At 43.2% G+C, this 17,892-nt stretch overlaps 1 protein-coding gene across 1 annotated transcript; it reads left to right on the forward strand.

Moving 5' to 3' along the window:
* Positions 1-14,210: 14,210 nt before the first annotated feature.
* LOC120404091 (olfactory receptor 5F1-like) lies at positions 14,211-15,023 on the forward strand. Its single transcript, XM_039536097.1, has one exon. The coding sequence runs from the start codon at positions 14,226-14,228 to the stop codon at positions 15,021-15,023; it is 798 nt and encodes a 265-aa protein (XP_039392031.1). The 5' UTR covers positions 14,211-14,225.
* The last annotated feature ends 2,869 nt before the right edge of the window (positions 15,024-17,892 follow it).

A 17,892-nucleotide genomic window follows, 5' to 3' on the forward strand; every position in this document is an offset into this window, starting at 1 on the left:
AATATGAAAAGAGTGAGTTTTCTCTACTATGAACCAGAAAGAAAAAGTCATATCAGACATGAGATGTTTATACCACAAGAGCAGGTTAACTGTGAGTTCTTACTCTTTGTTCTGCAGGAAAGTATTATGGACTCTGAAGAATAGGGATTCTGGGAATTGTACAGCTCTGGTTACTGTGCATGAGAAATGGATAGAGCTGGGCCAATAACTGATTTTTCAGTTCATGGGTGGTTACAAAAAATTGAAAAACAAATTCAGTTCTATCTGAACCAAATCTGAGAATTCCCTAAATGTTTGGCAAATTGAAAACATTGACAAAAATGTCCTGTAGGGTCGAAGGAAATATTTAGCATGACCAGAAATGGAACATTTCCTTTCCTTCCTGGATACTTTTTGATGTAAAAGCAAAGACAATGTAGGGCCACACTGACAGAATGGAAGAGGCGGTAATGGTGCTGCTTTCCTTGTAGACTTTAATCGAGTGATTAGGTCACTCCCGTGGGATGTGGGAGATACAGGTCAATTCCCCCTCTGTCTGATGGGGAGAAGCTATTTGAAAGTGGGTCTCCCACATTGCTGGACAGTACCCTGACGACTGGGGTCTGTTCTGTCCTGCATCGTTCTCAGGACTGGTCTACTCTACAGCTGTAAATTGATCTCAGTTACGCTACTTCAAGTTGACTAAGTTAGTCTGACTTACAGCGGTGTCCACACCGTGCTATGTCACCAGGAGAGTTATGTAACTGAAGGAGTGTAACATACATCAGCCGACAGCGTTAGTGTAGCCCAGCCCTGAGAAAGATCCATGATGGAACATAGTGTCTGAGGGAGCTGGAGTACAGACTTCAACAGGTGAGACCTCTCCCATCGATTTAGCATGTCTTTTCCAGACATGCTCAATCCAGGGCCGGCTCCAGACCCCAGCGCGCCAAGCGCGCGCTTGGGGCGGCATTTTGCCAGCAGGGCAGCAGGCGGCTCCAGCGGACCTTCCGCAGTCATGCCTGCGGGAGGTCCCCCGGAGTCGCGGGACCAGTGGACCTCCCGCAGGCATGACTGCGGAGGGTGCGCTGGTCCCGCGGCTCTGGTGGACCTCCTGCAGGCATGCCAGCGGATGCTCTACTGGAGCCGCGGGACCAGCGGAACCTCCGCAGGCACGTCTGCAAGAGGTCCCCCGGAGCTGCGGGACTGGCGACCGCCAGAGCGCACCCCGCGGCGCGCCACCCTGCTCGGGGTGGCGGGATTCCTAGAGCCGCCCCTGGCTCAATCAATACCATTTAATCTATCGCAGTTGTCCCGATTTAGCCATTAGTGTAGATATGGCCTCAGTCTCCCCTGTTGAAGCTGTTGCATTGTGGATAAAACACGGGAAGAATCACAGGGCCAGAAAGAGAGAATGACTCTACAGACAAGTGGTTCAGGGCACCAACTTGCTCAACTTCATGTCTGCGTTCCAATGGTTATATAAATAGTTATCCACCGTAGGACAACTTTGAAAGGAGAGATCAAGAGCAACCCAGACTGGATTAGCACATCACTCAGTGGCTGGGATGCTTTCTGTAAATACAGGAAACCCAAGTGCACATCTTTGCTCAGCACTGGACAGAAGGGAGAATTGAACCTGGATCTCACACCTCACCAGTGAAAACCCTAACTATTGAGCTAAAAATTACAAAGCGAGGGAGCATCACCACCTCCTACTGGCGGCTGCTTTGCCACCGGTGCCTAAATCCTCCTCCCCCACAAACATTGTTTTGGGACAAGGCTATTAGGAGACTTTGTAACACATTTGTGAATAGTTTCAGATCAACCCCACAGGCATTGTTTTTTACAGTAAATTATTTCTCCAGAAGAATTTCACCCATTTCTAGATACTTTTGTGTCCCAACCCTGGGAAATTACTTTAAAATATTTTAGGATCGCTGACCAACATATGAAGTGGAATAGTCACCTCTGTTTCGTATCATATTCAAAAGACCTCACGGGAGAGACAGTGATCCAAACCAGCTGATTCTCTGGCCCCCTGTGTTCCATTTCCACAAGGAAAGACACGGCAACAACATTAATTGCATGTACTGTGCACACCTGTTGTCCTGGGAGCAAAGATGCTCCAGGGATCAAGTCTCAAAGTCATCCCAGGACGCACCTCCAGAGATATTGAGGGAAACATTGCTGTGGTGAGCAAACAGGGAAAGATTCGACTCTGACTTTACGCTTCTGATTTTAGGGTTCTGAGCAGGTACTGCGTCCGTCTTCAACTCATTGTAAGTGAAGGGAGGAAAAACAAAGAGGTACCACCAAGTCATGGGCAAACAAGTCAGTTTCAGAGCACTTCAGCCTTTAATTGAAAGGACAGTGAGCTGTTCATGGGAGGGGAAGGAAGGAATTATCCTGAGAGGAGAAATTTCAACTTTTCTGAACATATTTACCTATCAAAAGGAGGAAAGAGCTTTACCAAGGAAGAGAGAAGAGTGATTGGAAAAGGAGAGAGAAATAGCTTTAACAGGAAGGGGAAAACTCCCTCATTGATTCAGGGAATGTCTATACCAGGGGTCGGCAACCTTTCAGAAGCAGCGTGCTGAGTCTTCATTTAATCACTCAGATTTAAGGTTTCGCGCGCCAGTAATACTTTTTAACATTTTTAGAAGGTCTCTTTCTATAAGTCTTTAATATATAACTAAACTATTGTATGTAAAGTAAATAAGGTTTTTAAAATGTTTAAGAAGTTTAATTTAAAATTAAATTAAAATGCAGAGCCCCCCGGACTGGTGGCCAGGACCCGGGCAGTGCGAGTGTCACTGAAAATCAGCTCCTGTGCCACCTTTGGCACGTGCCATAGGTTGCCTACCCCTGGTCTATACTAAAGCCATTACATTGACTCAGCTATGGTGTGTAGCAGTGCCATAGTGTAGATGCTTTCCACATTGATGGAAGGGTTTTTCCTTCGATGCAGTAAATCCACGTCTCCAGGGGGCAGTAGCACAGGGTGTGAAAAATTCCCCTCACCCCCTGTGTGACGGAGCTCTGTTGATCTATTTTTTTAAGCATAAACCAGGCCTCAGAGAAGCTGCCGATGGAAAAGATCAGTTGGGAAATCTAGTCCTATCTCCCTGCCAGGGCAGCAGAATCCCCTTCGGTCCTTCTTTTTGTTTAGGCAAGTTGGAAATATTCCAGCTGTCACGGCTTCCCGGTAGAGATTATTCTGCATTCTGACCAAGCTCAGTGTCAGGCTGTGTGTATGTATTGTGGGAACTCTGTGTGTGTGTGTGTGTGTGTGTTTGGTGTGCAGTGGGCACTGTGTGTGTTATGTGTAGTGGGCATTGTGTGTGTGTGTGCATTTAGTGTGCATTGGGCATTCTGTATGTGCATGTGGTGGGGGGTACAGTGAAGCTGAATATCAAGTGTACGCAGGTGTGTGTCCCTTGCCCCGCCCCATGCTCAGGCTGGCATCCCCCCTCCTCCCAGTGCAGGAAGGGTTCCTTGTGAGATCACAGATTCATAGGACTGGAAGGGACCTCAAGAGGTCGTCTATTCCAATCCCCTGCAGTAACAGCACAACTGAGTATTATCTTAACCATCCCAGACAGGTATTTGTCTAACCTGCTCTTAAAAATCTCCAGTGGTGGAGATTCCACAACCTTCCTAGGCAAGTTATTCCAGTGCTTCACCACCCTCACGGTTGAGATGTTTTTCCTAATATCCAACCTAAACCCCCCTTGCTGCAATTGAAGTCCATCATTTCTTGTCCTATCCTCCCCCCCACACACACACACATTGTTTAGCAATTTTATTCCTAATTTTATTCCTAAATTCTATGTGATGGGTTGGGTCACAAAAACCCCTTTGGAACTGTCACCTGATTTGCTGAGACGTGAAGTTGAACATCTCACTCTCTAGGTGAATGTCCCTAGCCACCAGTTTATAAAATCATTCTCACTTTCTGGACCTGTGAGACTTCCTCAGGTTTTGTCCACTGATCTCAGTTGGGCCCTGCAGACTTTGTTGGAATACAAACAAATTAATAATAATAACAATATAATAATGAACAATACTCATGAGAACATGAGAACATAAGAACGGCCGTACCGGGTCAGACCAAAGGTCCATCTAGCCCAGTATCCTGTCTACTGACAGTGGCCAATGCCAGGTGCCCTGGAGTGAGTGAACCTAACAAGTAATGATCAGGTGATCTCTCTCCTGCCATCCATCTCCACCCTCTGACAAACAGCAGCTAGGGACACCATTCTTACCCATCCTGGCTCATAGCCATTAATGGACTTAACCTCCATGAATTTATTCAGTTCTCCATGTTATAGTCCTAGCCTTCACAACCTCTTCAGGCAAGGAGTTCCACAGGTTGACTGTGTGCTGTATGAAGAAAAACTTCTTTTTATTTGTTTTAAACGTGCTGCCCATTAATTTCATTTGGGGTCCCCTAGTTTTTATATTATGGGAACAAGTAAATAACTTTTCCTTATTCACTTTCTCCAAACCACTCATAATTTTATACACCTCTATCACATCCCTCCTTAATCTCCTCTTTTCCAAGCTGAAAAGTCCTAGCCTCTTTAATCTCTTCTCATATGGGACCCATACCAAACCCCTAATATGAACCTTTTCTAATGCCAGTATATCCTTTTTGAATGTCACTAGAGGAGGTTTTTGAACTAATTGATAAATTTAACAAGTCACCGGGACCAAATGGCATTCACCCAAGATGAGGAGACCACATCTGTACACAGTATTCAAGACGTGGGCGTACCATGGATGTATATAAGGGAAAGAACATATTCTCTGTCTAATTCTCTATCCCTTTTTTAATGATTCCTAACATCCTGTTTGCTTTTTTGACCGCCGCTGCACACTGCGTGCACATGTTCAGAGAACTATCCATGATGACTCCAAGATCTATCTCCTGATTAGTTGTAGCTAAATTAGCCCCCATCATATTGTGCATATTGTATGTATAGTTGGAGTTATTTTTTCCAGTGTGAATTCCTTTACATTTATCCATATTAATATTCATTTGCCATCTTATTGCCCAATCACTTAGTCCTGAGAAATCTTTTTGAAGTTCTTCACAGTCTGCTTTGGTCTTAACTATCTTGAGGAGTTTAGTATCATCTGCAAACTTTGCCATCTCACTGTTTACCCCTTTCTCCAGATCATTTATGAGTAAGTGCAATAGGATTGGTCCTAGGACTGACTAGATTTTTTTCTCTCCTTTTCCATCAATCTTCTCCCTCCTTGTAAAGCTCTTTCCTTCTTTTGATAGATAAATATGTTCAGAAACTTTTACTCTCAGCATAATTTCTTCCTTCCCTTCCCATGAATGTCATTTCAATTAAAGGCTGAAGTGCTCTGAAACTGACTTGTTTGCCCATGTCTCGGTGGTACCTCTTGGTTTTTCCTCCCTTCACTTACAATGAGTTGAGAAGGAACTCAGACTTAGAGTCGAATCCTTCCCTTTTTGCTAAGTACACCAACGTTACCCTTAATACCTCTGGAGCTGCTTCCTTGGGTGTTTCCCCATCAACAGAAACTGCCAGTTTGGAGCATTCGGGAAGTTTTATAGTGAGATGAGTGATCTGTGGGACATGATTCCTGAAGCAACTGGGAATACCTGAGCCCAGAGCACCATGACACCTATTTAATGCGTTCAGTGAACCAAAGCTGCCCTCGGTGTAATTCATGCCCTGGGGATTAATGTGGCCCATTCTTTCCTAACCCTAATCCTAACCCTAAGCCTGGATCAAACAATTCATATTGATAGGCAATTGAAAACTAAATATATCATCATAATTATTCAGAGTTACTAGAGAAGTGACTCATGAATTAATTCACCCTTTGAACTCGATTCTTCTGTACTTTTTATCTTGTTATAGAATGAACACTTATGTTAGCTTTTCTGATTGTGCCTAATAATACTTTTGTGTTGCAAGTAAATCTACAAATAACTATATGTTTAATATATTGGTTTAATTTCTCAAATAAATATACAAAATTAGAGGTCCTATCCAATTGTTATGCATGTGGAGAATGAAAAAACTGACACCAACAAAATGTTTAAATAAATTCTTACAATTGTTGTGGCAACAAATTAATGTATTAATATTGGTAGTTATTAGTATCTTATAGTTCTGTAATGTTAGATGGTTCTCCTCGGGAAAGGTTCCGGCTATTATCGTACATCAAAATATTTCTGTTAAAGGGTCTGATCTTAATCCCATTTAAGTCAGTAGCAAAGCTCCCATAGAATTTAAATAGTGGGGGATTGGGTGCCTGTCTTGGATGGTGCTAAACTTTTTGTAATGTCCTATTATCTGTTTTTTGTATGATTCTTATATAATGAAATACTTTCGTGGATGTTCCAGCCAGAATATAGGCAATGGCCCCTGCTATGAGTCATCGAAGCATGCAAGGGCATGTGACCAGCTCATGTGACACTGGACTCCATCTTGTTCCTGTACTTTTCCACTGACTGTGCTCGGGGCTTTGTTTCGACCAATGAAGTTCCCTCCACATGGCAGAAGCTATGAAAGGAGGAAGTGACATCATCACTTGGCTTCACTCCCCCCACCCCCAATTGGACACCTGGAAAGATGGCTAGAGGACCAAGACTTTGACTGGGGAAGTGGCCCCAGGCAGGAAAGGAGGAATTCCAGCCTGTGTGTGGAAGATTGGTGAGCTGTTTGTATCATCACGGTGAGACACTGCTTGATTCAAATCCTGTTTAGGTTATAGAGCTTAGATTGTGATTTTTCTTTATTTCTTAGGTGATCTGCTTTGATCAGTACACTTCATACTTATAATCAATTAAAATCTGTCTTTCTGTAGTTAATAAACCTGTTTTATATTTTTTTAACCTAAAACACTGTGTTATCTGAAGTGTAAAGAGAAATCTGCTAAGGAATGGGGTGGGGTGTGCATTGTCCTCTCCGCATTGAGGGATGGTGGATGGGGTAATAACTTACACTGGTCAGGCTTCTGACAAGGGCAGGACAGTACAGGTCTAGGGCCCTAGGCTGGGGAGCAGGCAGGAACTGACTGAAGCCTATTGCTGGTTCATAGCAGCTGGCAAAAGCATTCATGTAACTCAGCTGGGTGTGTCCCTGCTTGTGAATGTTTGTGTCAGTGCAAGACCTCTCGCATTGTCACAGTATGAAAGGGAGCTCAGGTTGGTAGGACAGAGAGCTCAGCGGTGCCCCAGTTCCAGGTTGCACCCCGGTAACACCCATCACAATTTTGCCTCAGGGATTAGGGTTCCCATTGCTCATTAAAAAGGTAGAATAAACTCTGATGCTGATAACAAGATGGAACTGCCTTGGAGGCAGGATGCAAATGTGTTCCTGCTTGATGTAGGTCTGAAACACTGGAGTTCTATCTATCTATCAATCATCTTTTTTTTTAACGTCTTCTACTCCTTTCTAATTTTGTACTGATTTTTCCTTGTTTGAGTAAAACAATTAAATTTTGTTGTTGTTATTTTTATTCAGTTGAAAGGCCAGGTGTTGTATGCTGATGCAGACTAACTAGGGATTTAGCTTTCACACGGCTGAGTGGGGAAAAACAGTAATGTTTAAAGAATGCTAATATATTTTCCCTCAAATCTTCTCTTTTTCAAAATGAGTGAATGACGTTTTGTTTTAAACCTGTACAGAATGCTTTGAGCAAATGTTCTTAAGTTTTCCAGGCAAAAAAGGCTCACCTCTGAAGCTTTTTAATGCAAAATCTCATAAGAACAGAAGAAACATAAGAACAACCATCTTGGGTAAGACCAGTGGTCCACTTAGCCCAGTATCCTGTCTTCTGACAGTGGCCAGTGCCAGGTGGGAATGAACAGAACAGGGAATCATAGAATATCAGGGTTGGAAGGGACCTCAGGGGGTATCTAGTCCAACTTCCTGCTCAAAGCAGGACCTAATCCCCGACTAAATCATCCCAGCCAGGGCTTTGTCAAGCCTGACCATAAAAACCTCAAAGGAAGGAGATTCCACCACCTCCCTAGGTAATCCATTCCAGGGTAATCATCAAGTGATCCATCCTGTCGTCCATCCCGCTCTCAACGTGACTGATTTTCTATTGCCTTGCAGCTTGTGTAGTCTTGTACACCTTTGAATCATAAGGCCCTGATCCAAAGCCCACTGAAATCAGTGGAAAGATTCCTATTTAATTCAGCGGAGTTTGAATCAGCAGCTCATAGTTCACCGTTGTTAGTGACATCACAAGCTCAGTGGCCCAGAATCAGGCATGTTGGAACTAGAGCTGGTAAAAAGAGAAATGTAAAACAATTTTATTCAAAATTTCAAAGTTTTGGTTTGTAGGTTTCAATACACACTCGTTTAGAATGTTTGGCAAGGTATTTTTCTTTTAGCTTTTTCAGTTGTCCTTCTTTCCTCTTTTCTTCAGCCCTCTTCTGAAATTAAAAAGGAAAGACAAAGGGGGTGGGGGGAAGGGGATAAAAAGAAGAAACTAGGAAAACACTTAAACCAAAAATATTGGCAGGCAATACTGAAAAACGATATCATGGGACATTTTGGAAGTGGACACATTTGTTGTGAAAATTATCAGTTTAGGAATAGAAAATGGCTATTTTTGACTAAAAAAAGCTTTTCATCTTTAAAAATGTCTGCCGCCTCTAATGGCAAACATTACTCCACCAAAAATGAGTCAGAGCGAAAGAAAAATTTCCTACCAAATTCTGCTCACATCAAAATATTCTGGTGTTTGCAGGAAGAGTGATGAGCCAACCTTTGTCAAGCCACATAGCAGGTCTTTGCCTCCCCTTCCCCCTTTGTGCTTAGTCCACATAATAAATTAACAAATCTACGGTGGAGGCCAAAAAAGAGGAGCTTAATATTTGAGCTCAAATGTATATGCTCCTGCTTTTAGGACCTACTCCTACACAGCCAAAGGAAATGGGAGCTTTACCACTAACTTCAATGGGTGCTGGATCTGGTCCCTAATGCAATAGATCCCGAGTCAATCTGTGTGTATGTCCCATGTCAGGCAACTGTAGTATTGCCAACCCCAAACATTCAAAAATCATGACACAGATCCCCCAAACTGATAAGATTAAGGAAAAAATACAAATAGTTGGGTTCTTTTTGTTGGCCTTCTGGTTTTTGAGGCATAGGGGGGCACGTAGTTCATGTTTTCAAGTTTTTCTTTGTAATCCACAAGCGCTCGACAATTAATTGTCTTTAAATGAAAGCTGAGATTCACCTGACTCCAGGCACTGGAGCTTTAAGAAAAGCACCAAATGTCATGAGGCAGGCAATAAAATCACGGCAGTTGGCAACACTGTGAGTTGTCGCACATCCGTGCTTACAGAGATGTTAGTAACTTCTTGTATTTGCACTTTGTTCTTTTTAAAAATGTGTCCTGGCCATGAAAATAGAGATTTACATGTTTAGAAGGTGTCAGTCTAGTCTTTGTTGAGCCACTGGAACCCAGAAATGTTGGAAAAACAGATTTGGTTTTTATTTTGAATATTTTAATTTTTAAAGCCTAAGTAGCAAAAAGGTATGCCAAGAGAATGCCACACCTCCTCCTTGTCAGCTCTGCCCCCTCCCATGAAACCTCCTCAGCAGTGCCGTTCTTACCCCGTCTATCCCTATAAAGGCCAGGAACAATATGGCTGTAAAACTCTTTGGTGTGTATCCTTTCCCCACTCATGCTAAGCATAGGCAATCTCTGAAAACCTACTGTGTAAAAATGTCACCTGCCTACACCACAGACCCGCTCCCTGTCTGCATTACAGCCACGTCTTCTATCTTCAGTGACAGAAATCAGTTTTTACTGCTGATTATTTCTGTTAGCTCTGGAGAAGTGACATAGTTGAGAGAGAAGGAGCTGGACACTTTCCCAATCTTATGCATCATCAGTTAAATTGTTTCTTCAGGTCCAATTGATTACGTTTAGGCCAACCTACTGAAGGTGCTGTGACTGGATGGGTCTCCCTGAGGGCCCAGTTTGGCTAATGATGATGATGCATGAGGTGGACAATGCCCCATTTGTCTCAGAGAGCAGGTGAAGTTTGCAGAGAGAGAAAAAACTCCCAGGTTAGCAGTGAGATAGGATCTGAGCATACTTGGTGCAGATATTAGTGACAGACAATAAGCACTGAGAGCCATGATGCCTTTTTTACCAAGTGACTTTTCAAAGAGCTCACTACCTATTAAAGTGAACATGATGCGAGTGATAGGTGTCTGACTGACAGCTCTGGAGACTGAAGACTATTCTCAGTCATCCACGTCAGACACACTGCGGGCAGCTGCAATAAAGACTTACACACAAGCCCGTTCCAACTAATGTTCCTCAGTGCTGACCTAGAAGCAACATCTCCAAGGGCTGATAGTCTTCAGTCTCTGTGGCCTAGTCACTCTTTGCTTTCTCTGCTGAAGTTGCCAATGAGATACCAATAAGCACTAGTGCAATGGTGGAATTTGTGATGTGGGCAGAGCTGGTCAAACATTTTCCATCAAAATTATTCTTCATGAAATTGAAGACTTTAGATATTTTTTGTCATCCAAAATTTGAATTCCTGAGAGCCCAAATATTTTTGGATTTAATTTGAAAACTAAAATACTTCAGTTCTGAAATACTGCCCAAGTGCCTCATGGAGCTGTAGCTCCAGTAACTCATGCTCCAGTTCTCCTTGGTGAGCCCCGTTCCCCAGCAAGACTTCATCTCTCATGATGCACTGGGGTCGTGTATCAGTAATGATACACCTCCTCCCGTCACCAAGAAGGGAGACCATAATGCATCATGGAACATGTAGGCCAACCAGGGAGCGCAGCCTGTAAAGAAATAGGGGAGCAAGCAGCTCTTGAACTACAACTCCCATGAGGCACCTCAACATCATTTCCAAGTCAAAATATGTCAGTGTACAGCCAAAATGTGATAAATTGTGATTTTTCAATGAAAATTTCAAATTTTCAGTGGAAAAACAAATTCCCAACCAGCTCTAGATGTGGCCATCTGTCATACTAGAAGATGCTGTGAGAGACCCAACTCATTGCACAAAGGCTATCAATCAGACATAAGATAAATCACAATTTCTGATCACTATCAACCGGGCTTTCAACCTGATGACTTGAGTGGAAAAGGAATGCAACTCATTCCCAAGAGTTTCTCTGTCCTCCCCTCTTCAACCTCTTGGATGGTTTATTTTCCTAGAATAGTCACTCAAAAACTAGAGCTGGGTTTGATTTTAGTGTTTTCCATTTAGTGTCCTGCCCTGCAGGATGTGCAGCTCTGAGCATCTCCATTTCCTTTTGAAATTTGAATATGTATTTAAGTCAGTCTGTTCCTAGTCTGCACTGTTTAATTGCTTAGTGCATCCCATAATGGAGATTAGGAGGTTTGGGGTTTGAGGAAGTCTCCTTTGTGGTTCCAGAGTTCCCAGTACAATGTAAATATTACGTCATGTTCAGAATATTACATATTCATGATCAGAATATGAATCGTTCTGCAGCTCATAGAATCATAGGACTAGAAGGGACCTCAAGAGGTCATCAAGTCCAGTCCCCTGCAATCATGGCAGGACCGAGCACCATCTAGACCATCCCTGACACGTGTTTGTCTAACCTGCTCTTAAGAAGATCCAGTTACTCTTTAAAGCTGTGGGTTTTACCAGCTTCTGGAATAGATCTGAATATACTTCACAGCTGTAACAACAACAGTCACTGGCAACCCCTTTGCTTTGATTGAAAGCTGAGAAAGCGCTTTTCTTTCAGACGCCAGCATGAACTGAAGTTCTATTCAGATGTTCTTTACTACATGGGAGCAGTGTTCGTAGCACAGTTTGGATCCTGGTAAGTGAGACTCTATTAGTGAAATTAGTTGAAAATTATATGAACTTTTATGTTCAAAGGAACAAAATATTTTAAAAAATCCAAAACTGTTCACCCCTAACTTGGATTCAGTTTCTATTTGTTTGGGAATGACGGGGTCAAATAAAATAAGCAATATGCTTGGATTTTGACTCTTCTGATAAGAAATGATTTGAAATAATTATTTGCATTACAGTAATGCCTCAACTGAGATCAGGTCCCCACAAAACCAGGCAATGTACAAACACATCATAAGAGACAATCCGTGCCCCAACAAGCCTGCGATCAAAAGGGACAGGACAGACACAGGATGAGAGACAAGAAGTATTATTATCCTAATTTTGCAGGTGGGGAACTAAGGCACAGAGAGATAAAGGGTGACTTTTTCAAAAGGGCCTAAATCACTTAGGAGCTTGTGTCCCATTTTCAAAAGTCCCATTTGAAAATAGGAATTAGGGTCCTAAATTACATAAACATTTTCGAATGTTTTCCTCTGTGTCATGTTCATGAAGGATAAGAGAAGGTATCTCTGGTAGAGGGGGAATTGAATCCATATCTTTGGAGACCCACTCCAGTGCCTTTAGTACAAGACTTATCCTTCCTCTTTCATTAGACTGATGACAATTTTTGTGTATCAGTATAGTAATAACGTAACTAATACACAGTGTACAGCATTGGCATTTAATATAATGATATGTCTGGGGTGTTTCGCTAAGGGAAAGAGCTAAATTTATACATCTGTAACTAAACACTGTACCTATACTGCTCTTGTGTTGACAGTCCTGGGTCCCTCAGGTTCTATGTTTATTCACCGAACAGCATCACCAGTAACAGAGCAAGTTTCCTTGCCACACTGTTCCTAAAAGGCTGACTTGCTAGGGCAGGGGTAGGCAACCTATGGCACGTGTGCCAAAGTCGGCACACAAGCTGATTTTCAGTGGCACTCACACTACCTGGATCCTGGCCACCAGTCCGGGGGGCTCTGCATTTTAATTTAATTTTAAATGAAGCTTCTTAAACATTTAAAAAACCTTATTTATTTTACATACAAAAATAGTTTAGTTATATATTATAGACTTATAGAAAGAGACTTTCTAAAAATGTTAAAACGTATGACTGGCACGCGAAGCCTTAAATTAGAGTGAATAAATGAAAACTTGGCACACCACTTCTGAAAGGTTGCCGACCCCTGTGCTAAGGCAAGAGCTCAATCTCTGAGCTTCCACTCCTTCGCTTCTGCAATGCGTTCCAGTTCTGGTGGGTGATCTTTGTCATACATTTTCCACTCTGAAATAGACCCAAGAACTTTTTCAACTTACTGAACACCTACAGTACCACTCACTCAATCCGCCCATCCTCAAACTCTTTCACACATCTGTCTGTCTGCTGTAGAGCAGAGATATTACCTGGTAATATCTTTTACTGGACCAACAGTCAGGTCTTTATGTAGCCCTGTGCCGCTCAAAGGCTTGTCTCTTTCACTAGCAGAAGTTGGTCCAATAAAAGATACTACCTCACCCACCTTGCGTCTGTAATATCCAGAGATCAACACGCCTATAACCACACTGCCTGCCTTCTGGTGCATTCTCCCAGCCCAGAATCACATAATTCTACTTACTCCATTTGACGGCCCATTGACTCATCCATCTACCTTCACAACTCCCTACACAACCATCGACTCCCCACTCCTTCTTACACCAACAATATGCTCACCCATCTATCAGTCCACCAGTTTGCTAACACATCTGATTGTCCATCACAACGGACACTCCCATCCAGCTACAAACCAATTCACCCTGCCAACCACCTATTCACTTACATTCCTTTATTCATGCAGCCACACACTGACTCACCTACCATCTAATACATCCACCCAGTCACCCATTTACACAGTATACCAAATACAAGGGGATACATTATGGAAAGCATTCAAATTATTGGATGCATAAGACTGAATTAAGCAGCCAGTTGTTTTGTTTTCTGCCTGTCACTACAGAAACCATTTTAAGCAAACCCTAGAGAAGAGTTTGGTACCTTCTTTATACATTAGAGGGTTGAATGTTTGTGAATATATATCCCTGGGTCTCAAATCTCAAAGCAGAAGGCATGCAAAAATATGTATGCATTTGCATGCTTTGTACACAGAATGACGACTGGACATGAAATAGTTCATCTTCTCTTGATTCATCTTTTCGGCAGGTATCAGAAGTGGGAGTCATGGAAGAGAAAAATTGTACCGTACCAACCCAATTCATTCTCATGGGATTCACAGATGATCCAAAGCTGCAGGTCAACTTCTTTGTGTTGTTCCTGGTGATCTATGTTATCACCCTGGTGGGGAATTTCGGGATGATCATTTTGATCAGAATCAGTTCCCGACTACACACCCCCATGTACTTCTTCCTGTGCAGCTTGTCTATTGTTGATATCTGCTATTCATCTGTTGTCACCCCAAAGATGTTGGCAAACTTCTTAGCAGAGAACAAAGCCATTTCCTACTCTGGGTGTTTTTCTCAACTGTATTTTTTTGTTGCCTGGGTATGTACAGAGTGCTTCCTCCTGGGTGCAATGGCATATGACCGCTACGTGGCCATCTGTAAACCCTTGCTTTATTCATCAGTTATGTCCCATAAAATCTGTGTCCCACTGGTGGCTGGCTCCTATATCACTGGCTTCACAAATGCCATGATTACTGTGTGTGTTATTACCAGGTTATCATACTGTGGTTCCAATATCATCAGCCATTTTTTCTGTGACACCCCTCCACTGCTAGCCCTATCATCCTCTGATAGCTCCATCGCTGAAAATACCATTTCTCTTTTAGCTGGTTTCACCTGTATCAGCTCCCTCCTGGTAATCCTCTTCTCTTACCTGTACATCTTGGCTGCCATCCTGAAAATCCACTCTGCCGAGGGCAGGCACAAAGCCTTCAACACCTGTGCCTCCCACCTGACGGCCGTCACCATGTTTTATGGAACTCTGATCTTTACATACTTACGCCCCAAATCCAGCTACTCACTGGGCCAAGACCAGGTGGCCTCTGTGTTCTATACGGTGGTGATCCCCATGCTGAACCCCCTGATCTACAGCCTGAGGAACAAGGAGGTGAAGGACGCCCTGAGGAGATCTCTGGGGAGGGGAAGTGGTTTCAAGATGAATGTGTTTCCATGTCATTCTAATAACCAATAACAAACCTTTTCATCTCCTCTCTTTATTGTTTCGGGGAATGTGGTTGAGGTGGCTGCTCTGTCAGGTGCTTTTTCCATTGGTGTTGTAAATAATAACCACATCTCATAGAAATGCTCACTTAAAGCTGGCCATGAAATCACTGACCTTAAAATAGTTTTAGAGACCCATATCTGCTCACTTGAACAGTCTGTAAGGCTCTCCAATTCTACAGTGATGTGCCCTGTATGAGAATGTAGATTGGTACACAGAGAGGCAGACAGATAGTTTCAGAAGTATATATCACAGAACGATCATTTTGTAAGCACGGGAGAAGAAACATTTGTACTTTACATTCTGGTATCAGCCAAGCCATATGGCAGGATGGCATAGAGTAAATTAAGTAAATTAATTTAATGTGCTTTTTTAAAAAGGGAACACAATGTACAGCTACGTATACCATTAGTGTAATAACCACACAACAAGCACTGAGATCAGCAATCCCTGATCTCTCTTTCGACAAACATGTATTGCTATTATAGTGTTGCATCGTTATTGCTACCTTAAACCCAGGCTGTAACTACTATGAGTGCTTCTTTTGAACCTCAGGCGAGATCCACTTGTTGATGGAAAGGTCATGGATGGAAGTTCAAATCAGAGAACTCTGCCTCTATTCAGAGGCCCATAACGAATACATGACCCAAATACAAAGAGGCTAGTTCTAGTGAGACTATGAAAATTAATTATATCTGCCACTTACACCCTCATCCATTACAAGTGTCTGTATTAGATTAGACAGTGCTACAATGGAATCATCTCAGGCCAGGTCTACACTACCACTTTTGTCGGTATAACTTATGTCGCTCAGAGGTGTGAGAAAAACACCTCCCTGAGTGACATAAATTACACCATCAGAAGCACCAGTGTGTACAGCATTAGTAGGAGCATTGCCAGCAGATTGAGGGAAGTGATTATTCCCCTCTATTCAGCATTGGTGAGGCCACACCTGGAGTAGTGCATCCAGTTTTGGTCCCCTCCACTTCAGAAAGGATGTGGACAAACTGGAGAGAGTCCAGCGGAGGGCAATGGAAATGATTAGGGAACTGGGGCACATGACTTACGAGGAGAGGCTGAGGGAACTGTGGTTTTTTAGCATGCAGAAGAGAAGAGTGAGGGGGGATTTGATAGCAGCCTTCAACTACCTGAAGGGAGGCTCCAAAAAGGATGGAGCTCGGCTGTTCAAAATGGTGGCAGATGACAGAACAAGGAGCCATGGTCTCAAGTTGCAGTGGGGGAGGTCTAGCTAGGATATTAGGAAATGCTATTTCACTAGGAGGGTGGTGAAGCACTGGAATGGGTTCCCCTAGGGAGAGGGTGGAATCTCCTTCCTTAGAGGTTTTTAAGGCCCGGCTTGACAAAGTCCTGGCTGGGATGATTTAGTTGGGTTGGTCCTGCTTTGAGCTGGGGGTTGGACTAGATACCTCCTGAGGTGTCTTCCAGCCCTGATATTCAATGATTCTCTGTTGGTGGCAGAAGTTCTCACGCCAATATAGCAACCACCACTCATGGAGGTGCTTTTATTAGGCCAACAGGAGAGCTCTCTCGCATCAGCACAGAGCGGCTACATGAGTGATCATACAGCGGCGCAGCTGCATTAGTACCTCTGTGCTGCTGTAAACGCTCTAGTGTAGACATGATCTTAGCCATTGAGAGCAAAGGGATGCTGGTACAATAACTGACCAGAACTGTACAGAGACAAGATGGAGGAGGCAATGTATTTTCTTGGACCAACTTCTGTTGGTGACAGAGACAAGTTTTTGAGCCGACATAGAGCTCTTCTTCAGGTCTGGGAAACTAACTTAGAATAGCACAGGTCAATACATGGTGGAATCAATTGTTTAGTATAAGTAGTTAACATATGTTTCAAGGGACCATTCAAGGTGCAAGTGGCCTGTTAACACCCTTCCAGTCATAGGGAGGAAAGGGGGTGGGAAGACCCACCTCAGCTCCTCAAGTTCTTGTGCTCCGATACCTCCCTCAATGAACTCCTGCTCTATATGGCAGCTCCGTGGAAATCATCTCTGTCCTCATTATCCTCATCTCCTACATTTTCATTGTCATCTCTGTCCTGAGGTCCTTGCTCAGTGAATCTCTTGATTAACCTGGTAAAACGTCACCAGTGCGGAAGTGCAGAACAAGAAGGGGACTGGCTGAGCGAATGAGATATAATGTCCTATAGCAACAGACATGGGTACATAACAGATGTAAGGGGTAATGGGACATGCATGTGTTTTGGGTTTGGGTATTAAATTTGACCCGATGTGTATTTATTTAAAGTTTTAGGGTCACAGGATCGCAGATTCTTTTGGGTTGGAAAGGAATCATTTAATCCATCTCTCCCTGATCCATGGGGGGCAGATGGTTTTCTGGACTCGGACTCAGCTGAGCTGGGTTCATGCTTCTGCTCTGCCACAAACTGGACAAATCACTTAAATTGCCCCGGAGGACAGTACCGCCTTTACACTGATATTAAGTTAAAAAAAGTCTCTCTCCTCCCTCTGATGTGTTGTGGTCTGCTCCGCAGAACTAAAGCAGTGAGTTAATTGCTGAGCAATGGGGATGGGGGAATAAATAGTAAGGATTTTAAGGAAGATAGTTTTGGAGAAAGGGAACGGCTCAAGATTTTGAGGCTGAGACGTGGTGTCTTTCCCCTTTGTATCACGAGTTCCAATCCAGGGAGGAGGTGATTTCAAAGCAGGACATACCTTGGAAAGCAGGATTTTCTAATCCCGCTCAAGGTCTGTGAGCCCAGACAGATGATGGGTCTTGCAATGGGAGATGATTGTTTTCAGCGCTAGGTCACAGATCTTCTTGGTAAATTCTCAGAATGGAG

Source organism: Mauremys reevesii, linkage group 4 (assembly GCF_016161935.1).
Source record: "Mauremys reevesii isolate NIE-2019 linkage group 4, ASM1616193v1, whole genome shotgun sequence".
Taxonomy (NCBI): Eukaryota; Metazoa; Chordata; order Testudines; family Geoemydidae; genus Mauremys; species Mauremys reevesii.